The sequence below is a fragment of the Eucyclogobius newberryi genome, unplaced genomic scaffold, assembly GCF_026437365.1.
Source record: "Eucyclogobius newberryi isolate DKJ021-1_F unplaced genomic scaffold, fEucNew1.0.hap1 SCAF_3, whole genome shotgun sequence".
Taxonomy (NCBI): Eukaryota; Metazoa; Chordata; class Actinopteri; order Gobiiformes; family Gobiidae; genus Eucyclogobius; species Eucyclogobius newberryi.
In genome coordinates this window covers 42,114,067-42,137,133 of record NW_027315945.1, presented here as the reverse complement: position 1 = coordinate 42,137,133, position 23,067 = coordinate 42,114,067, and the positions used below count along the sequence as shown (strand labels likewise).

At 51.1% G+C, this 23,067-nt stretch overlaps 2 protein-coding genes across 2 annotated transcripts in view; one reads left to right on the top strand and one right to left on the bottom strand.

Annotated features, from left to right (window-relative positions):
* plekho1b (pleckstrin homology domain containing, family O member 1b) overlaps positions 1-7,920 on the top strand; it is a 31,210-nt gene extending 23,290 nt beyond the window's left edge. Inside the window, exons 5-7 of the mRNA XM_072460474.1 lie at positions 6,275-6,430; positions 6,650-6,760; positions 7,398-7,920. Coding sequence (XP_072316575.1) covers positions 6,275-6,430; positions 6,650-6,760; positions 7,398-7,847 — 717 coding nt within the window. The 3' untranslated portion in view covers positions 7,848-7,920. The remainder of the gene's footprint in view (positions 1-6,274; positions 6,431-6,649; positions 6,761-7,397) is intronic.
* Positions 7,921-13,182: 5,262 nt separating this feature from the next.
* LOC140374314 (uncharacterized) lies at positions 13,183-19,869 on the bottom strand. Its single transcript, XM_072461170.1, has 6 exons — positions 19,811-19,869; positions 17,919-18,030; positions 16,251-16,491; positions 15,473-15,535; positions 13,240-13,457; positions 13,183-13,209 (listed from the first exon to the last, which is right to left on the bottom strand). Exons 1-6 carry the CDS (start codon positions 19,867-19,869, stop codon positions 13,189-13,191), a joined length of 714 nt encoding a protein of 237 aa, XP_072317271.1. The 3' UTR covers positions 13,183-13,188.
* Positions 19,870-23,067: the final 3,198 nt, after the last annotated feature.

Genomic DNA, 23,067 nt, shown 5'->3' with positions numbered 1-23,067 from the left:
AGCGCTAATAAACTTATCTTTCATCTCGAAGGAAAAATAACACATTGTGCGGCGCAGGTGCGTCTTCATTTTGGGTCCTCCATGTGCATTAAACAGACCCTACGGGAGGGAACTATATTGTCTTTAACCTGTCAGTTTGCCTCTGTCAGCGCCACTGCCCTCGCCACCGCTCATGTTGTCCTCTATCATGGAGTGGCGTCATTTAAATTTGACTTATGCAATGCATTCTGGGATTGAAACACGCCCAGCAGCGTCATCACAACAAACATGGCGGCGCCCGTGTCCCCCGCATGTTCCCCCCGCTCGCCTTCACTACCAAAATAAAGACTGTTGAAGCAAAAAATTGCGACAATTTGGATCTTTTTTCTTTTGCCTTCAAAGTAAAATAAGAATTTACCGTCCGATCCACTTGAAAAATGTTGGGTCGGGTCACAGCAACAGACAATTTATTTGGGGCCTTATTTGTTCTTTTAGAGGTGACGTTACACCAGATCTAACGCGTACTTCTGTTTGACACCAGACCTCAGAGTCGGTGTGGTCAGCTTTAATCACCTCCAGGGGAACTATTGACCTCTGTATTGATCAGAACTTTATTGATCAGTGGAAACAACTCGCTCTCTAGAGTTCATGTGTTTTATGTAACGAAGCCAATAAAAGCACTTTCATTTCAAGACAATACAATGATCGGCCCTCACCACGCCACATGGAGGGGGCGCTAACACGCCAACACGCCACATGGAGGGGGCGCTAATGCGCCACATGGAGGGGGCGCTAACACGCCACATGGAGGGGGCGCTAATGCGCCACATGGAGGGGGCGCTAACACGCCAACACGCCACATGGAGGGGGCGCTAATGCGCCACATGGAGGGGGCGCTAACACGCCACATGGAGGGGGCGCTAATGCGCCACATGGAGGGGGCGCTAACACGCCAACACGCCACATGGAGGGGGCGCTAACGCGCAACATGGAGGGGGCGCTAACGCGCCACATGGAGGGGGCGCTAACACGCCAACAAGCCACATGGAGGGGGCGCTAACACACCAACACACAACATGGAGGGGGCGCTAACGCACCACATGGAGGGGGCGCTAACGCGCCACATGGAGGGGGCGCTAACACGCCAACACACAACATGGAGGGGGCGCTAACACGCCAACACGCCACATGGAGGGGGCGCTAACGCGCCACATGGAGGGGGCGCTAACACGCCAACACACAACATGGAGGGGGCGCTAACACGCCACATGGAGGGGGCGCTAACGCGCCACATGGAGGGGGCGCTAACACGCCAACACGCCACATGGAGGGGGTGCTAACACGCCAACAAGCCACATGGAGGGGGCGCTAACGCGCCACATGGAGGGGGCGCTAACACACCAACACACAACATGGAGGGGGTGCTAACGCGCCACATGGAGGGGGCGCTAACACGCCAACACACAACATGGAGGGGGCGCTAACACGCCAACACGCCACATGGAGGGGGCGCTAACACGCCAACACGCTACATGGAGGGGGCGCCAACACGCCAACACGCCACATGGAGGGGGCGCTAACACGCCAACACGCCACATGGAGGGGGCGCTAACACACCAACACACAACATGGAGGGGGCGCTAACGCGCCACATGGAGGGGGCGCTAACACGCCAACACACAACATGGAGGGGGCGCTAACACGTCAACACGGTACATGGAGGGGGCGCTAACGCGCCACATGGAGGGGGTGCTAACACGCCAACACGCCACATGGAGGGGGCGCTAACGCGCCACATGGAGGGGGCGCTAACACGCCAACACGCCATATGGAGGGGGCGCTAACACGCCAACAAGCCACATGGAGGGGGCGCTAACGCGCCACATGGAGGGGGCGCTAACACACCAACACACAACATGGAGGGGGCGCTAACGCGCCACATGGAGGGGGCGCTAACACGCCAACACACAACATGGAGGGGGCGCTAACACGCCAACACGCCACATGGAGGGGGCGCTAATGCGCCACATGGAGGGGGCCCTAACACGCCACATGGAGGGGGCGCTAATGCGCCACATGGAGGGGGCGCTAACACGCCAACACGCCACATGGAGGGGGCGCTAACGCGCAACATGGAGGGGGCGCTAACGCGCCACATGGAGGGGGCGCTAACACGCCAACAAGCCACATGGAGGGGGCGCTAACGCGCCACATGGAGGGGGCGCTAACACACCAACACACAACATGGAGGGGGCGCTAACGCACCACATGGAGGGGGCGCTAACGCGCCACATGGAGGGGGCGCTAACACGCCAACACACAACATGGAGGGGGCGCTAACACGCCAACACGCCACATGGAGGGGGCGCTAACGCGCCACATGGAGGGGGCGCTAACACGCCAACACACAACATGGAGGGGGCGCTAACACGCCACATGGAGGGGGCGCTAACACGCCACATGGAGGGGGCGCTAATGCGCCACATGGAGGGGGCGCTAACACGCCAACACGCCACATGGAGGGGGCGCTAACGCGCAACATGGAGGGGGCGCTAACACGCCAACAAGCCACATGGAGGGGGCGCTAACGCGCCACATGGAGGGGGCGCTAACACACCAACACACAACATGGAGGGGGCGCTAACGCACCACATGGAGGGGGCGCTAACGCGCCACATGGGGGGGGCGCTAACACGCCAACACACAACATGGAGGGGGCGCTAACACGCCAACACGCCACATGGAGGGGGCGCTAACGCGCCACATGGAGGGGGCGCTAACACGCCAACACACAACATGGAGGGGGCGCTAACACGCCACATGGAGGGGGCGCTAACGCGCCACATGGAGGGGGCGCTAACACGCCAACACGCCACATGGAGGGGGTGCTAACACGCCAACAAGCCACATGGAGGGGGCGCTAACGCGCCACATGGAGGGGGCGCTAACACACCAACACACAACATGGAGGGGGTGCTAACGCGCCACATGGAGGGGGCGCTAACACGCCAACACACAACATGGAGGGGGCGCTAACACGCCAACACGCCACATGGAGGGGGTGCTAACACGCCAACACGCTACATGGAGGGGGCGCCAACACGCCAACACGCCACATGGAGGGGGCGCTAACACGCCACATGGAGGGGGCGCTAACACACCAACACACAACATGGAGGGGGCGCTAACGCGCCACATGGAGGGGGCGCTAACACGCCAACAAGCCACATGGAGGGGGCGCTAACGCGCCACATGGAGGGGGCGCTAACACACCAACACACAACATGGAGGGGGTGCTAACGCGCCACATGGAGGGGGCGCTAACACGCCAACACACAACATGGAGGGGGCGCTAACACGCCAACACGCCACATGGAGGGGGCGCTAACACGCCAACACGCTACATGGAGGGGGCGCCAACACGCCAACACGCCACATGGAGGGGGCGCTAACACGCCACATGGAGGGGGCGCTAACACACCAACACACAACATGGAGGGGGCGCTAACGCGCCACATGGAGGGGGCGCTAACACGCCAACACACAACATGGAGGGGGCGCTAACACGTCAACACGGTACATGGAGGGGGCGCTAACGCGCCACATGGAGGGGGTGCTAACACGCCAACACGCCACATGGAGGGGGCGCTAACGCGCCACATGGAGGGGGCGCTAACACGCCAACACGCCATATGGAGGGGGCGCTAACACGCCAACAAGCCACATGGAGGGGGCGCTAACGCGCCACATGGAGGGGGCGCTAACACACCAACACACAACATGGAGGGGGCGCTAACGCGCCACATGGAGGGGGCGCTAACGCGCCACATGGAGGGGGCGCTAACACGCCAACACACAACATGGAGGGGGCGCTAACACGCCAACACGCCACATGGAGGGGGCGCTAACACGCCAACACACAACATGAAGGGGGCGCTAACACGCCAACACACCACATGGAGGGGGCGCTAACGCGCCACATGGAGGGGGCGCTAACACGCCAACACGCCACATGGAGGGGGCGCTAACACGCCAACAAGCCACATGGAGGGGGCGCTAACGCGCCACATGGAGGGGGCGCTAACACACCAACAAGCCACATGGAGGGGGCGCTAACACACCAACACACAACATGGAGAGGGCGCTAACGCGCCACATGGAGGGGGCGCTAACACGCTCGTAATACTCGAGTACTGTGTGTTGCAGGTGTAATACTCGAGTACTGTGTGTAATACTCGAGTACTGTGTGTTGCAGGTGTAATACTCGAGTACTGTGTGTAATACTCGAGTACTGTGTGTTGCAGGTGTAATACTCGAGTACTGTGTGTAATACTCGAGTACTGTGTGTTGCAGGTGTAATACTCGAGTACTGTGTGTAATACTCGAGTACTGTGTGTTGCAGGTGTAATACTCGAGTACTGTGTGTAATACTCGAGTACTGTGTGTTGCAGGTGTAATATTCTAGTACTGTGTGTAATACTCGAGTACTGTGTGTTGCAGGTGTAATACTCGAGTACTGTGTGTAATACTCGAGTACTGTGTGTTGCAGGTGTAATACTCGAGTACTGTGTGTAATACTCGAGTACTGTGTGTTGCAGGTGTAATATTCTAGTACTGTGTGTAATACTCGAGTACTGTGTGTTGCAGGTGTAATACTCGAGTACTGTGTGTAATACTCGAGTACTGTGTGTTGCAGGTGTAATATTCTAGTACTGTGTGTAATACTCGAGTACTGTGTGTTGCAGGTGTAATACTCGAGTACTGTGTGTAATACTCGAGTACTGTGTGTTGCAGGTGTAATACTCGAGTACTGTGTGTAATACTCGAGTACTGTGTGTTGCAGGTGTAATACTCGAGTACTGTGTGTAATACTCGAGTACTGTGTGTTGCAGGTGTAATACTCGAGTACTGTGTGTAATACTCGAGTACTGTGTGTTGCAGGTGTAATATTCTAGTACTGTGTGTAATACTCGAGTACTGTGTGTTGCAGGTGTAATACTCGAGTACTGTGTGTAATACTCGAGTACTGTGTGTTGCAGGTGTAATATTCTAGTACTGTGTGTAATACTCGAGTACTGTGTGTTGCAGGTGTAATACTCGAGTACTGTGTGTAATACTCGAGTAATGTGTGTTGCAGGTGTAATACTCGAGTACTGTGTGTAATACTCGAGTACTGTGTGTTGCAGGTGTAATATTCTAGTACTGTGTGTAATACTCGAGTACTGTGTGTTGCAGGTGTAATACTCGAGTACTGTGTGTAATACTCGAGTACTGTGTGTTGCAGGTGTAATATTCTAGTACTGTGTGTAATACTCGAGTACTGTGTGTTGCAGGTGTAATACTCGAGTACTGTGTGTAATACTCAAGTACTGTGTGTTGCAGGTGTAATACTCGAGTACTGTGTGTAATACTCGAGTACTGTGTGTTGCAGGTGTAATACTCGAGTACTGTGTGTAATACTCGAGTACTGTGTGTTGCAGGTGTAATACTCGAGTACTGTGTGTAATACTCGAGTACTGTGTGTTGCAGGTGTAATACTCGAGTACTGTGTGTAATACTCGAGTACTGTGTGTTGCAGGTGTAATATTCTAGTACTGTGTGTAATACTCGAGTACTGTGTGTTGCAGGTGTAATACTCGAGTACTGTGTGTAATACTCAAGTACTGTGTGTTGCAGGTGTAATACTCGAGTACTGTGTGTAATACTCGAGTACTGTGTGTTGCAGGTGTAATATTCTAGTACTGTGTGTAATACTCGAGTACTGTGTGTAATACTCGAGTACTGTGTGTTGCAGGTGTAATATTCTAGTACTGTGTGTAATACTCGAGTACTGTGTGTAATACTCGAGTACTGTGTGTTGCAGGTGTAATACTCGAGTACTGTGTGTAATACTCGAGTACTGTGTGTTGCAGGTGTAATACTCGAGTACTGTGTGTAATACTCGAGTACTGTGTGTTGCAGGTGTAATACTCGAGTACTGTGTGTAATACTCGAGTACTGTGTGTTGCAGGTGTAATATTCTAGTACTGTGTGTAATACTCGAGTACTGTGTGTAATACTCGAGTACTGTGTGTTGCAGGTGTAATACTCGAGTACTGTGTGTAATACTCGAGTACTGTGTGTTGCAGGTGTAATACTCGAGTACTGTGTGTAATACTCGAGTACTGTGTGTTGCAGGTGTAATATTCTAGTACTGTGTGTAATACTCGAGTACTGTGTGTAATACTCGAGTACTGTGTGTTGCAGGTGTAATACTCGAGTACTGTGTGTAATACTCGAGTACTGTGTGTTGCAGGTGACCGTTCAGGACGTGCAGCTGGCTCATCTGACCAGAGACCGGGTCAGGATCCCTCACACGCGCCGCCTGCCCACACGAGGACATCTGCTGACCACACAAGGACATCTGACCACACAAGGACATCTGACCACACGAGGACACCTGCTGACCGTGGTACAACTCATGTGGAGCAAAGTCAGAGATAAGATAAAAAGAAAAAAGATAGTCACAAAACTAAAGAACATTTAAGAGATTTCATCATCTCTTGGACACAACGAGTTATTTAACACAGTTCTGCCAAGACTCGACTAATAACCCAACCTCCTGTCCCTGTCCCTGTCCCTGTCCCTGTCCCTGTCCCCGACCCTGTCCCTCCCTCTTTCCTGTTCACAGGCCTCAGCGTCTTCAGATGGAGCTCTGACTCTGGATCTGATCCACGAAGACGACGTCAACCTCAGGTCCAGGACCGAGACCTCAAGACAACCACACACTCTGCCCAGACAGGTCAGGACTGTGGTCAGGACTGTGGTCAGGACTGTGGTCAGGACTGTGGTCAGGACTGTGGTCAGGACTGTGGACTGGACTGTGGTTAGGACTATGGACTGGACTGTGGTCAGGACTGTGGTCAGGACTGTGGTCAAGACTGTGGTCAGGACTGTGGACTGGACTGTGGTCAGGACTGTGGTCAGGACTGTGGACTGGACTGTGGTTAGGACTATGGACTGGACTGTGGTCAGGACTGTGGTCAGGACTGTGGTCAGGACTGTGGTCTGGACTGTGGTTAGGACTGTGGTCAGGACTGTGGTCAGGACTGTGGACTGGACTGTGGTTAGGACTATGGACTGGACAGTGGTCAGGATTGTGGTCAGGACAGTGGGACTGGACTGTGGACTGGACTGTGGACTGAAGCCCTCGTGCTCCTCAAACTGACCTGCAGCTCTTTTATTGCTGACCGCATCTTGGTGTTTTGATGTGTCCAGCCTCTGCCGTGATGTGTAGAGACCGGACCAGCCTCAGCGGTCATAGATGACCACCTGCTTCTGCCAATCAGAGTGTAGCAGACGAGCTCCTGGCGAGATCGGCCTGATGAACCTCGTCCTGCTTCAATCTGACTCAAGCAGTTCTGTGCTTTGTCCTGCAGGTGGCGCCGGGGCTCAAGTCTGTGTCAGAGAAGAGCGTGTCTTTGGACCAGATCCCACACGGCTCCAGACCCGGTCCAGAGTCCGGCTACGGTCCCGGTCCAGAGTCCAGGTCCAGTCCCGGTCCAGCGTCCGGCTACGGTCCCGGTCCAGCGTCCGGCTACGGTCCCGAGTCCAGGTCCGGGTCCATCTCACAACTGCAGGAGCTGATCCAGGAGAAGATCCAGAGAACGGAGAAGCTGCTGACGCAACTCAGGCCGGACCAGGGACCGAACCCGGACTCTAAAGAGAACCAAGACCTGGCCCAGGACCGAGACGAGGCCCAGAGGCTGCTCAGCGAGGCCCTGGACCAGTGGAACCAGGCTCACGAGGTCCTGAGTCAGGTCCAGGAGCTGAAGGATCTTTATCTTCAGATGGACACCAGCACTAGCATGAGCGCTAATCAGAGCTAGCACCAGCAGGACCATGGACAGTTGTTTGATGGAGCGTTCAGGACCATGGACAGTTGTTTGATGGAGCGTTCAGGACCATGGACAGTTGTTTGATGGAGCGTTCAGGACCATGGACAGTTGTTTGATGGAGCGTTCAGGACCATGGACAGTTGTTTGATGGAGCGTTCAGGACCATGGACAGTTGTTTGATGGAGCGTTCAGGACCATGGACAGTTGTTTGATGGAGCGTTCAGGACCATGGACAGTTGTTTGATGGAGCGTTCAGGACCATGGACAGTTGTTTGATGGAGCGTTCAGGACCATGGACAGTTGTTTGATGGAGCGTTCTTCAGGTTGAAGCTGGAGTTTTGGACGGTTTGAGACGAGACGATGGGACTTTCTTTTAGCTTTAGACGCACGCGACGTAAACGTGTTCTTTTACTCCAGATGCCCCGCTTTGGACTGCACATGTGCGAGTCTCTGCGACACCGCTCTGCTCCGTCACCTTTGACTATTCAAATATGAGCCATAAAAGCAGTTCAACACGTTTGTGAAGAATTGTTAAACTCCTTTTGCACATTTGAAAATCAATGCAATTTGGGTAAAAAAAAAAAAAGCTATAAATAATGTGAGAATTAAACACAAATGTGTCACTGAGCTATCATTTTACAGTCCAGTTCTAGTCCTGGTTTGGACCTGGTTTAGACCTGGTTCAGTCCTGGTTCAGTCCTGGTTCAGTCCTGGTTCAGTCCTGGTTCAGTCCTGGTTTAGTCCTGGTTTAGTCCTGGTTTAGTCCTGATTTGCGTCTCATTTGTTTAGGCAAATCAGCAGGACATTGTCCCACAGGATGAAACGCTGCTCTCACATAAACAGCGCCCTCGTGTGGACAGTGGCCACATCACACTCTCACTAAACATTATTATTAGGCCCGAGCACCACAAGCTGGCGACAGGCCTATTCGTCCTATACGTCCTATTCGTCCTATTCGTCCTATTCGTCCTATACGTCCCGTAAGGCCGTGTGAAGCACGGCTGTGAAAGTGCTCGTCCACTTCCAACACTGACTAACACTCCTTCACTCACGCACGCCCCGTGCAGACTAATTAGTAATAGGAAAATGGAACATTACTGTTGTAAACGGGCGGAGCCCGTGCAAAAGTGCACACTAAACGAGCACTTTACATATAAAGCACTCATTTGTGCAAAGGAGCTCATGAACACGTTCCATCTCTTTATGTTCAGTTCATATAAACATGTGATGCAAAAATGTAACATTATTACTGTTTAGAGGGCCAAAAACACAAAGTGGGCGGAGCCCACTCAAAATTAACAAAAGTACCCGTCAGTGACCAGGGACCCACACCATGAGGGAGGAAAATGTATAGTTTATGATATTTGAAAAATGGGAAACATTGTTTTCGCATCAGAATATTCTTCTTCTTCTCGGGACACGCCCCTCAGGACACGCCCCTCTACATTCTGGCTATCTCTCTTTTCTAGAATGAAATAATTGGCTCTTCAGCCACAAATGCTCCAAAAATGCATCGAGAGGTTGGAAATGACAAAAATAAAATCTGATGTAGAATCATGACATTTGGCGCAGAGGCAGATGGAGACAAGAGAAGTAACAAATATTATTACGGCAACGTCGTCCGTCCAACCAAATGTCGGCCATATTGGTTCAAAAATGGCTAAGCATGACTCGGGAGTTTTTACAAACGTGGTACTTTCACAAACTCCTCCCCCTCAGGGCGTCGGCCCTAAAAAGCTGAAATTGGGTGAAAATGGTGCTGAGGCGTGGGACGTCCAAAGTTCTTTCATGACTTTGACCCTGTCACGGTCTCTGAGCGGCTCAAACTGGAGCTGCAAGTTCAGAAATGTCCATTTTACATTTCTGCCGTTTGCCTCAAATTAGAACCAGTTGTTAAACTCTTTGCCCTAAAACTACTTGAAGTGAAATACATGAATGTGGCGCCACAGCGCCCCCTGCAGGTTTTATATGGAGGTTTAATGTTTAGTTTTGAGACATTTTACGAAATTTGACACACAATTCAATTTTGGCCCCATCAAAAAAGTCAATGACTCATGTCATAATTGTGATGTCGTTGCCGTAGCGATGACATAAACCTTCCATGTTATTCCAATGGGGAAATCACCAGAACATGTTTACACTTTAGACTTTCACAAACTCCTCCCCCTCAGGGCGTTAGACATATGAACCTGATGAAATGTGGTGAGACTCATCTTCAGGACCATCAAAGTTAAACACATTTTTATTCTAAGAGTCACGGTGTCTGTGCGGCAAAGAATTCAAAATAAAATGTCTTTTTCATGTAAAACAAAGTGAATCACAGATTCAGCAGTCGATGTAATACAAGGACAATTGGGGCGCGTTAGCCACGCCCCCTCCTCTTGCGGCGTGGCGAGGGCCGATCATTGCCGCTTGCGGCTTTAATTTTCACTATTTTCAGGAGCAAATATTTATTTTTGAAAAAAAATTCTTTAATGGATTTGTCAAGTTTGTATTTAGGATTTGTTTATTTGGTTAAAATTGGGGTCAAAGTTCATGTGACGGGTTTAACATCATTATATTTCAGATTCGACTCAACATTTGGCCCGTTTGTGTCAAGTTTGTAATTGTAGAACACTCTTACCTGGAGGAGGCGCGGCACATGAAGGAGGTGCGGCACATGAACGTTCTTACCTGGAGGAGGCGCGGCACATGAAGGAGGCGCGGCACATGAACGTTCTTACCTGGAGGAGGCGCGGCACATGAAGGAGGCGCGGCACATGAACGTTCTTACCTGGAGGAGGCGCGGCACATGAAGGAGGCGCGGCACATGAACGTTCTTACCTGGAGGAGGCGCGGCATATGACCGCTCTTACCTGGAGGAGGCGTGGCATATGACCGCTCTTACCTGGAGGTGTGGCATATGACCGCTCTTACCTGGAGGAGGCGTGGCACATGACCGCTCTTACCTGGAGGAGGCGTGGCATATGACCGCTCTTACCTGGAGGAGGCGTGGCATATGACCGCTCTTACCTGGAGGAGGCGTGGCACATGAACGCTCTTACCTGGAGGAGGCGTGGCATATGACCGCTCTTACCTGGAGGAGGTGTGGCATATGACCGCTCTTACCTGGAGGAGGCGTGGCACATGAATGCTCTTACCTGGAGGAGGCGTGGCATATGACCGCTCTTACCTGGAGGAGGCGTGGTATATGACCGCTCTTACCTGGAGGAGGCGTGGCACATGAACGCTCTTACCTGGAGGAGGCGTGGCACATGACCGCTCTTACCTGGAGGAGGCGTGGCATATGACCGCTCTTACCTGGAGGAGGCGTGGCACATGAACGCTCTTACCTGGAGGAGGCGTGGCACATGACCGCTCTTACCTGGAGGAGGCGTGGCACATGACCGCTCTTACCTGGAGGAGGCGTGGCACATGACCGCTCTTACCTGGAGGAGGCGTGGCACATGACCGCTCTTACCTGGAGGAGGCGCGGCATATGACCGCTCTTACCTGGAGGAGGCGTGGCACATGAACGCTCTTACCTGGAGGAGGCGTGGTATATGACCGCTCTTACCTGGAGGAGGCGTGGCATATGACCGCTCTTACCTGGAGGAGGCGTGGCATATGACCGCTCTTACCTGGAGGAGGCGTGGCATATGACCGCTCTTACCTGGAGGAGGCGTGGCACATGAACGCTCTTACCTGGAGGAGGCGTGGTATATGACCGCTCTTACCTGGAGGAGGCGTGGTATATGACCGCTCTTACCTGGAGGAGGCGTGGCATATGACCGCTCTTACCTGGAGGAGGCGTGGTATATGACCGCTCTTACCTGGAGGAGGCGTGGCACATGAACGCTCTTACCTGGAGGAGGCGTGGCATATGACCGCTCTTACCTGGAGGAGGCGTGGCATATGACCGCTCTTACCTGGAGGAGGCGTGGTATATGACCGCTCTTACCTGGAGGAGGCGTGGCATATGACCGCTCTTACCTGGAGGAGGCGTGGCATATGACCGCTCTTACCTGGAGGAGGCGTGGCATATGACCGCTCTTACCTGGAGGAGGCGTGGCATATGACCGCTCTTACCTGGAGGAGGCGTGGTATATGACCGCTCTTACCTGGAGGAGGCGTGGCACATTAACGCTCTTACCTGGAGGAGGCGTGGCATATGACCGCTCTTACCTGGAGGAGGCGTGGCATATGACCGCTCTTACCTGGAGGAGGCGTGGCATATGACCGCTCTTACCTGGAGGAGGCGTGGCATATGACCGCTCTTACCTGGAGGAGGCGTGGTATATGACCGCTCTTACCTGGAGGAGGCGTGGCATATGACCGCTCTTACCTGGAGGAGGCGTGGCATATGACCGCTCTTACCTGGAGGAGGCGTGGCATATGACCGCTCTTACCTGGAGGCGGCGTGGCATATGACCGCTCTTACCTGGAGGAGGCGTGGCATATGACCGCTCTTACCTGGAGGCGGCGTGGCATATGACCGCTCTTACCTGGAGGAGGCGTGGCATATGACCGCTCTTACCTGGAGGAGGCGTGGCATATGACCGCTCTTACCTGGAGGAGGCGTGGCATATGACCGCTCTTACCTGGAGGAGGCGTGGCATATGACCGCTCTTACCTGGAGGAGGCGTGGCATATGACCGCTCTTACCTGGAGGAGGCGTGGCATATGACCGCTCTTACCTGGAGGAGGCGTGGCATATGACCGCTCTTACCTGGAGGAGGCGTGGCATATGACCGCTCTTACCTGGAGGAGGCGTGGCATATGACCGCTCTTACCTGGAGGAGGCGTGGCATATGACCGCTCTTACCTGGAGGAGGCCGGGTCAGAAGCCAGGTCAGACGTGAGATCAGACGTGGGTCAGACGCAGTGAACCCGGGATGAGTCACAGGAGTAAAAAACAGGTTTATTTTAAAACAGACAAAATTCAAACCTGAACAATTCTTCAACTCAAACTTTTCTCAACATTTTCTCCTCCGACACTTTAAGTATTTGTAAAGTAAAATCTCCAGTGAAAGAAACTGCCACAAACCCAAGTCATGATCACAAAATGAGACACCACGGGAGGACATCCGGGGCAACGGGAGGACATCCGGGGCAACGGGAGGACATCCGGGGCAACGGGAGGACATCCGGGGCAACGGGAGGACATCCGGGGCAACGGGAGGGCACCTGGGGCAACGGGAGGGCACCTGGGGCAACGGGAGGGCACCCGGGGCAAACACAAGTCTACATCACCCGGTTTAGTCCCGGTTTAGCGCCCCCCTCTGGTGCCACGCCCCCCTCTGGTGTCACTGCCACAGAGCGCCCCCCTCTGGTGCCACGCCCCCCTCTGGTGTCACTGCCACAGAGCGCCCCCCTCTGGTGCCACGCCCCCCTCTGGTGCCACGCCCCCCTCTGGTGCCATGGCCATGTACTCGTCGAGCTCGGCGTCCAGGCGACTGCGGGACAGGGACATGTACTGGTCCAGCTGCTCGTCCAGGCGGCTCTTGGTCTTGGACATGTACTCGTCCAGTTCTGCGTCCAGCTGCTTTTTAGAGGGAACCCACTTCTTCTCCAGACCACGCCCCATTGTTGCCACGCCCAGACGGCTCTGCACAGATTTTCCTAAAAAGGACAAAGTATTGCATGTTTTACAGCTTTGACGAGCAGAGGTTCAACTGTCCTGACCAAGCGTCTCCTCTGGTACTGGACACTGCACTAACCAGGGACTGTTCTCCTCGTACTCCCCACAGGGGCCAGGACACTGGGGGGCCAGGACACTGGGGGGCCAGGACACTGGGGGGCCAGGACACTGGGGGGCCAGGACACTGGGGCCCACAGCAGGGTTCAGAGCCCACCACAGTCTCAATCCTGGTTCTGACCTCAGCGTTTGACCATCGACCACAACATTCTACTGCAGAGGTCAGAATGTGATGTAGGTGTCTGAGGCCCCTCCCTCAGAGGCCCAGGGGTCAGTACTGGGTCCAGTTCTGTTTCCTCTTTATATGCTGCCGTTAGGTCACATGGTCAGGTCACATGGTCAGGTCACATGGTCAGGTCACATGGTCAGGTCACATGGTCAGATGCAGATGACACTCAGCTGTATTTATCAATGAACCTGATCAGAGCGATCAAGTACAGACTTAGAGCTTGTGTGAAGGAGATAAAAACCTGGATGACACTAAACTACCTGCTTCTTAACCCTGAACAAACCGAGGTCATTGTGCTGGTCCTAAACATGTACGAGACGCTCTATCAGAGCAGATAGTCACACTGGACAATGTCAGTGTTGCCTCCAGTTCTACTGTAAGAAACCTTGGAGTCTTATTTGACCAGGAGCTCTCATTTAAAGCTCATATAAATCAAGCTTGTAAAACAGACTATTTCCATTCGCGCAACAAGAGCCAAAATCAGAAGAATCCGGCCTAAAAGTGAAGCTGAAACGTCTCCTGCATTTGTAACGACTAGATTCTCCTGTAACTCCTGCTCACAGCAGGTCCTAAAAGCTCCATAAAAAGCTTTAACTGGTTCAAAATGCAGCAGCAAGATTACAAACAGGAACAAACAGAAGAGAGCACATTACACCGGTGCTGGAGTCTCTTCACTGGCTCCTGTCCAGTTTAGAATCACATTTAAAATTCTACTCTTGACCTACAAAGCCATAAATGACATGGCCCCTCCCACCTCAAAGATGCTCTAGAACCATATCATCCAAACAGAGCTCTTCGTTCTCAGAATGTCGGCCTTCTGGTGGTCCCAAGAGTCTCTAAAAGTACTGTAGAAGGTAGAGCCTTCTGGTGGTGCCAAGAGTCTCTAAAAGTACTGTAGGAGGTAGAGCCTTCTGGTGGTGCCAAGAGTCTCTAAAAGTACTGTAGGAGGTAGAGCCTTCTGGTGGTGCCAAGAGTCTCTAAAAGCACAGTAGGAGGTAGAGCGTTTAGCTCCCAAGCTCCTGTGTTATGGAATCAGCTCCCGACCCATGTTAAATATGCTGACACAGTCTCTTCATTTAAGTCCAGGCTTAAAACGTTCCTCTTTAAATGACCTATGTTCAGGCCAGTTATGAACAGAAATATAAAGCTTCAGTTTCAGCTCCGCTGCCCTAGCAGCAACTCTGGGGGAAGTATGACTCTGTCCTCTGATAAACACTACTTATACTATGAGCAGTATTTAGTTCCACTCTTCTCAGGAGTGTTTCAGTTTCAGACTCTGACCTGGAGATTCAGATGCTCCTCAACTGCCTGAGGAATGCTCTTTACTAGATGAATGGCTCTTCATCAGCCTGGATGAACTGTGATGAGTTGAATCTTCTGCAGAGGAGGTCACCGGACACTCGGCAGAGGAGGTCACCGGACACTCGGCAGAGGAGGTCACCGGACACTCGGCAGAGGAGGTCACCGGACACTCGGCAGAGGAGGTCACCGGACACTCGGCAGACTCAAGCGTATCGTGAGGAACATGGAGTTTGAACCATGTTCTCAGCCTGGTGAAGTTCTCGATTTACTGGTCAGTCTATGTTCCAACTCTCTCTTCTGGTCATGAGCTTTGAGCAATGGCCCAAAAGACAAGATCGTGGTCCAAATGGGTGGCTGGGCGCTCCCCTAGATATGTGATCACTTTATTTCTGAAATATAAAGACGAACCTTTGAAAGGACGAGCCTGTCCCAGACGCATCCTCCTCCTCAGGACTCCTCTTAGAGCGCCCCCTGTAGGAAAGAAAAAGAATCAGCATTAATCTGACACAGCACTGCCCTCTTTTGGCCACACTGAAGTACAGAAGTTTTAAACACTAAATACAGTGATGGTGGGTGAGGGTGTGGGGGGTGAGGGTGTGGGGGGTGAGGGTGTGGGGGGTGAGGGTGTGGGGGGTGAGGGTGTGGGGGGTGAGGGTGTGGGGGGTGAGGGTGTGGGGGGTGAGGGTGTGGGGGGTGAGGGTGTGGGGGGTGAGGGTGTGGGTTAGGGTTAGAGAAACTTTACTTACTGTGTGTGTCTGGGTTAGTTGTACGTCTGTTGTGTGTTTCTTGTACGTCTGTTGTGTGTTTGTTGTACGTCTGTTGTGTGTTTGTTGTACGTCTGTTGTGTGTTTCTTGTACGTCTGTTGTGTGTTTCTTGTACGTCTGTTGTGTGTTTGTTGTACGTCTGTTGTGTGTTTGTTGTACGTCTGTTGTGTGTTTCTTGTACGTCTGTTGTGTGTTTCTTGTACGTCTGTTGTGTGTTTGTTGTACGTCTGTTGTGTGTTTCTTGTACGTCTGTTGTGTGTTTCTTGTACGTCTGTTGTGTGTTTCTTGTACGTCTGTTGTGTGTTTGTTGTACGTCTGTTGTGTGTTTGTTGTACGTCTGTTGTGTGTTTCTTGTACGTCTGTTGTGTGTTTCTTGTACGTCTGTTGTGTGTTTGTTGTACGTCTGTTGTGTATAACTCACATTTTGGGCTGAAGCTGAACTGAGACTTTGGGGGAAATATGACCCGCGGGCTGAGGGCGGGGCTTAACCTGCTCCTGGGGGCGGGGTTAAACATGCTCCTGGGGGCGGGGCCGAACCTGCTCCTGGGGGCGGGGTTAAAGCGAGCAACACGTCTGTATTTGTTCCTGAAGTTCCAAACGCCCAGTTTCCAGGAGTTCTTCCAGCCGATCCGAGTCCACACACTGCTCCTCTTCAGCGCCCCCTGCAGGAGGACAGAGACACAGCAGGACAGGGCTCTAAACAACCCTGCAGGAGGACAGAGACACAGCAGGACAGGGCTCTAAACAACCCTGCAGGAGGACAGAGACACAGCAGGACAGGGCTCTAAACAACCCTGCAGGAGGACAGAGACAGAGCAGGACAGGGCTCTAAACAATCCTGCAGGAGGACAGAGACAGAGCAGGACAGGGCTCTAAACAACCCTGCAGGAGGACAGAGACACAGCAGGACAGGGCTCTAAACCCTGCAGGAGGACAGACACAGCAGGACAGGGCTCTAAACAACCCTGCAGGAGGACAGAGACACAGCAGGACAGGGCTCTAAACAACCCTGCAGGAGGACAGAGACACAGCGGGACAGGGCTCTAAACAACCCTGCAGGAGGACAGAGACACAGCGGGACAGGGCTCTAAACAACCCTGCAGGAGGACAGAGACACAGCAGGACAGGGCTCTAAACAATCCTGCAGGAGGACAGAGACACAGCAGGACAGGGCTCTAAACAACCCTGCAGGAGGACAGAGACAGAGCAGGACAGGGCTCTAAACAATCCTGCAGGAGGACAGAGACACAGCAGGACAGGGCTCTTAACAACCCTGCAGGAGGACAGAGACACAGCAGGACAGGGCTCTAAACAACCCTGCAGGAGGACAGAGACACAGCAGGACAGGGCTCTAAACAACCCTGCAGGAGGACAGAGACACAGCAGGACAGGGCTCTAAACAATCCTGCAGGAGGACAGAGACACAGCAGGACAGGGCTCTAAACAATCCTGCAGGAGGACAGAGACACAGCAGGACAGGGCTCTAAACAATCCTGCAGGAGGACAGAGACACAGCAGGACAGGGCTCTAAACAATCCTGCAGGAGGACAGAGACACAGCAGGACAGGGCTCTAAACAGTGTTCAGCAAGTGGTTAATAAAGGCAAAGCTTTTGACCCGAGAGAAGAATGTGGCGTGTTCTTTATCCTGCGACGCTGACGATCCACGAGAACCAATCAAAAGATTCCATCCAGGAGAAGACGAGTATTTGACAATTTAATCTGACATTTTCTCCCTTTATTTCAATGAAAGGACCTGGACTGTACCTGAGACGTGGACATGAGGACACACACTTGTCTGACCTGAGACGTGGACATGAGGACACACACTTGTCTGACCTGAGACGTGGACATGAGGACACACACTTGTCTGACCTGAGACGTGGACATGAGGACACACACTTGTCTGACCTGAGACGTGGACATGAGGACACACACTTGTCTGACCTGAGACGTGGACATGAGGACACACACTTGTCTGACCTGAGACGTGGACATGAGGACACACACTTGTCTGACCTGAGACGTGGACATGAGGACACACACTTGTCTGACCTGAGACGTGGACATGAGGACACACACTTGTCTGACCTGAGACGTGGACATTCGGGGGACGTTCCAGAGACGCAGAACCATTGGCTTTTTATTCATCTTAAACAGAACTTTCCTCCGGGTCAAATGCTGCAAGAAGACCTCTGAGAACCTGAGGGACAGAGGGACATTTAGAGACTCATGTAGGTCTAGGTCTGTAGAACTGCAGGTCTGTAGGACAGTAGGACAGTAGGTCTGTAGAACTGCATGTCTGCAGGACAGTAGATCTGTAGAATTGTAGGTCTGTAGGAAGAGTAGGTCTGCATGTATGTAGGTCTGTAGGACTGCAGGTCTGTAGAACTGTAGGTCTGTAGGACTGCAGGTCTGTAGGACAGTAGGACTGCAGGTCTGTAGAACTGTAGGTCTGTAGGACTGCAGGTCTGTAGGACAGTAGGACTGCAGGTCTGTAGAACTGTAGGTCTGTAGGACTGCAGGTCTGTAGGACAGTAGGACTGCAGGTCTGTAGAACTGTAGGTCTGTAGGACTGCAGGTCTGTAGGACAGTAGGTCTGTAGGACTGCAGGTCTGTAGGACAGTAGCACTGCAGGTCTGTAGGACTGCAGGTCTGTAGGACTGCAGGTCTGTAGGACAGTAGGTCTGTAGGACTGCAGGTCTGTGGGACAGCAGGTCTGTAGGACAGTAGGTCTGTAGGACTGCAGGTCTGTAGGACAGTAGGACTGCAGGTCTGTAGAACTGTAGGTCTGTAGGACTGCAGGTCTGTAGGACAGTAGCACTGCAGGTCTGTAGGACTGCAGGTCTGTAGGACAGTAGGTCTGTAGGACTGCAGGTCTGTGGGACAGCAGGTCTGTAGAACTGTATGTCTGTAGGTCTGTAAGACAGGTCTGTAGAACTGTGTCTGTAGGTCTGTAGAATAGTAGGTCTGTAGGTCTGTATGACAGTAGGTCTGTAGGTCTGTATTTCTGTAGAACTAAGACAGTACGACTGTAGGTCTGTAGAACTGTAGGACCGTAGGACTGTAAGACAGTAGGTCTGTAGGACAGTAGGACAGTAGGTCTGTAGGTCCTATAGGACAGTAGATCAGTAGGACTGTAAGACAGTAGGACAGTAGGTCTGTAGGACACTAGGACAGTAGGTCTGTGGGACAGTAGGTCTGTGGGACAGTAGGTCAGTAGGACACTAGGACAGTAGGTCTGTAGGACAGTAGGTCTGTAGGACACTAGGACAGTAGGTCTGTAGGATAGGACAGTAGGTCTGTAGGACACTAGGACAGTAGGTCTGTTGGTCAGTAGGTCTGTAGGACTGTAAGACAGTAGGACACTAGGACAGTAGGTCTGTGGGACACTAGGTCTGTAGGACAGTAGGACAGTAGGTCTGTAGGTCCTATAGGACAGTAGATCAGTAGGACTGTAAGACAGTAGGACAGTAGGTCTGTAGGACACTAGGACAGTAGGTCTGTGGGACAGTAGGTCAGTAGGACACTAGGACAGTAGGTCTGTAGGACAGTAGGTCTGTAGGACACTAGGACAGTAGGTCTGTAGGATAGGACAGTAGGTCTGTAGGACACTAGGACAGTAGGTCTGTTGGTCAGTAGGTCTGTAGGACTGTAAGACAGTAGGACACTAGGACAGTAGGTCTGTGGGACACTAGGTCAGTAGGACAGTAGGTCTGTTAGGACACTAGGTCAGTAGGACAGTAGGTCTGTGGGACACTAGGTCAGTAGGACAGTAGGTCTGTTAGGACACTAGGTCAGTAGGACAGTAGGTCTGTGGGACACTAGGTCAGTAGGACAGTAGGTCTGTTAGGACACTAGGTCAGTAGGTCTGTAGGACACTAGGACAGTAGGACAGTAGGTCTGTGGGACACTAGGTCAGTAGGACAGTAGGTCTGTAGGACACTAGGACAGTAGGACAGTAGGTCGTGTGATGAACTCACCGGTCGTTCAGTGACTGTGTGGTGTTCTTCTCGAGGTAAAGTGGTCTGGGCTTCTCCATTTCAAGTCTTCAAAGTGAGTCCAGCACCAAAAGTGTGAAACGTCACGATCAGTGTCACACGGGCCGAGACACAAAATCAAATGTTTACATCGTCGTTTCATGTTCAGTCACGCTTTTTTAACGTTCCACCGAAAACACTGATTTCTATTTTAAATGAAGTCGTTTAACGACTTTATCCATGAAACAACTGTTTCAATCTGTGACTGAAACTTCTGCAGAATATTTATGAATAAAGAGTTTTATTCATGTCACAGTTTTGTTTTGGGCTTTTCTATGAGTTTTAGAGTCGATTTAGTCCAAACGTTAGAAACGTGTCATGAATATGAAGTAGAATCGCCTCGAGATCTGAGACGTTTCACCATGTTTGAGGTGTTTAGGCTCACGCATGTGTGCAGAGAAAGACCTCAGAGCAGATTGAGGTCGAATGAGGTCAAAGGTGAGGTCTTTCTGCACAAACGTCTCCTGTGAACTGAAACGCGGGCCTCGATCTCACTGGGTTCTGCTTAAATAAGGTTCTAGCTCAAGACAAAGTGCAAACGTCACCAAAAGCCTGAAACGTCGCTATAAACATCATCAAAAGCCTGAAACGTCACCAAAAAACGAAAATGTGACCTAAAGCCCTAAACTTCACCAAAAGCGTCACCAAAAGCCTGAAATGTCGAAACGTCACCAAAAGCCTGAAACGTCACCAAAACGTCACCAAAAGCATGAAACGTCACCAAAGGCATGAAACGTCACCAAAAACGTCACCAAGAGCATGAAACGTCACCAAAGGCATGAAACGTCACCAAAAACGTCACCAAGAGCATGAAACGTCACCAAAAAACGTCACCAAAAGCATGAAACGTCACCAAAAAACGTCACCAAAAGCATGAAACGTCACCAAAAACGTCACCAAAAGCATGAAACGTCACCAAAAACGTCACCAAGAGCATGAAACGTCACCAAAAAACGTCACCAAGAGCATGAAACGTCACCAAGAGCATGAAACGCCACCAAATGCTTGAAATGTATTCAAAAGCCTGAAACATGACCTAAACGTCACCAAAAACCTAAAATGTGACCTAAAGCCCTAAACATCACCAAAAGCCTGAAACGTCTAGCTTCAGACAAAGTGCAACAAACACAGTCTAAACTCCAGAAACACGCCTTGAATCCACTGAAGGTCAAGTACAGAAACATAAACTTGACAAAAGCCGAACAAAATCAAACATTTCCGTCCAATAATAATCTGTAATTTCACTAAACTTAAAGAAACACGTGAATTACAGACTGAAAATGTGCATAAACTCACCGCGAGTCGCACGAGGCTCCTGTTACTTTAGCATTAGCTTAGCGTTAGCCTAGCGTTAGCTCACTTGTTAGCAGTTAGCCTCGCCGTTAGCTGTTAGCCACGATCCGCGCCGCTGTTTCGTGTTCTTTTTGTTTCCGGGAGATAAAGATGACGTCGTACACGAGCCCCGCGTGGGTGACGTAGCCTCGTCAGGTGAGAAGAATGACTTAAATGAGCCTAAAATGAGGCTAAAGATGTTGAAAAGTGACGCAGACTTTGTGTTTGTGCCGCAGCTGAAGCTCTGAGATCAACACAAAGCAACGCTCATCATTTTATTTGACATAAACTTTATTATGTTATGATTTTTTTAATGTAATATAATCATGAGAGTGGAGGTGAGTATTAAGTCACAGTTACATCATTTATATTTGAGTTAAATTAGTGTAATATACAAATCAAAGTTTTCGAATCCACATTTTACATCTTTTGAATGGGCAGGAGACGCTAAAAGATCTTTATTTTCCCATGAATATCTCAATAAACAAAAAGCCTGAGCACATTATTAGGCCCGAGCGCCACAAGCTGGCGAGAGGCCTATTAATCTCGTAAGGCCGTGTGAAGCACGGCTGCGAAAGTGCACACGTAGTGCGCACGAAATCGAGCGCGAAGCGCTCGCCCACTTCCAAACACTCACTAACACTCCTCCTCACGCTCGCCCCGTGCAGACTAATTAATAGTAGGAAAATGGAACATTACCGTTGTAAACGCTGCAAAAGTGGCACTAAACGAGCACTTTACATATAAAGCACTCATTTGTGCAAAGTGTCTCACGAATACGTTCCATCTCTTTATGTTCAGTTCATATAAACATGTGATGCAAAAATGTAACATTATTACTGTTTAGAGGGCCAAAAACACAAAGTGGGCGTCAGTGACCAGGGAGCCACACCATGAGGGAGGAAAATGTATAGTTTATGATATTTGAAAAATGGGAAACGTTGTTTTCGCATCAGAATATTATTCTTCTTCTTCTTTCTTTCTTCTCGGGACACGCCCCTATTTCTCACCCAGTGACATTGACGAAAAGTCACAAAAATGTTCACACCTCTAAAAATCGTGCCTCTACATTTTGGCTATTTCCCTTTTCTGAAATAAAAAGAATTTGCTCGTCAGCCCCAAATGTACCAAAAATGCATTGAGAGATGGGAAATGACCCAAAAAAATCGTAGAATCATGAAATTTGGCGCAGAGGCAGATGGTGACAAGAGAAGTAAAAAATATTATTACGGCAACACCGTCCGCCCAACCAAATGTCGGCCATATTGGTTCAAAAATGGCTAAACATGACTTCGGAGTTTTTCCAAACGTGGTACTTTTACAAACTCCTCCCCCTCAGGGCGTCGGCCCTAAAAAGCTGAATTGTGTGAAAATGGTGCTGAGGCGTGGGACATGAAAAGTTATTCAAATGACATTGACCCTGTCACGGTCTCGTGCGGCGAAGCCACAAACTGTAGCAAGAATTTCAGAAATCTCCCAAATTTAACATTTCTGCCGTTTGCGCAGATAAAGTCCGAATTGCGTCAAATTAGAATCAGTTGTTAAACTCTTTGCCCTAAACCTACTTGAAGTAAAATAAATTAATTTGGAGCCACAGCGCCCCCTACAGATTTTATATGGAGGTTTAATGTTTAGTTTTGCGAAATTATATGAAATTTGACACAAAACTCAATTTTGGCCCCATCAAAAAAGTCAATGACTCATGTCATAATTGTGATGTCGTTGCCGTAGCGATGACCAAAACCTTCCATGTTATTCCAATGGGGAAATCGCCAGAACATGTTTACACTTTAGACTTTCACAAACTCCTCCCCCTCAGGGCGTTAGACATATGAACCTGATGAAATGTGGTGAGACTCATCTTCAGG

Coding starts and splice junctions, on each gene's coding strand:
- LOC140374314 (XM_072461170.1), bottom strand. CDS start 19,869: ATGGAGAAGCCCAGACCACTTTACCTCGAGAAGAACACCACACAGTCA. Junction 16,492..17,918: donor CCCGAATGTCCACGTCTCAG/GTCAGACAAGTG, acceptor GTCCTCCTGCAG/GGGGCGCTGAAGAGGAGCAG. Junction 15,536..16,250: donor GTTCAGCTTCAGCCCAAAAT/GTGAGTTATACA, acceptor TCTTTCCTACAG/GGGGCGCTCTAAGAGGAGTC.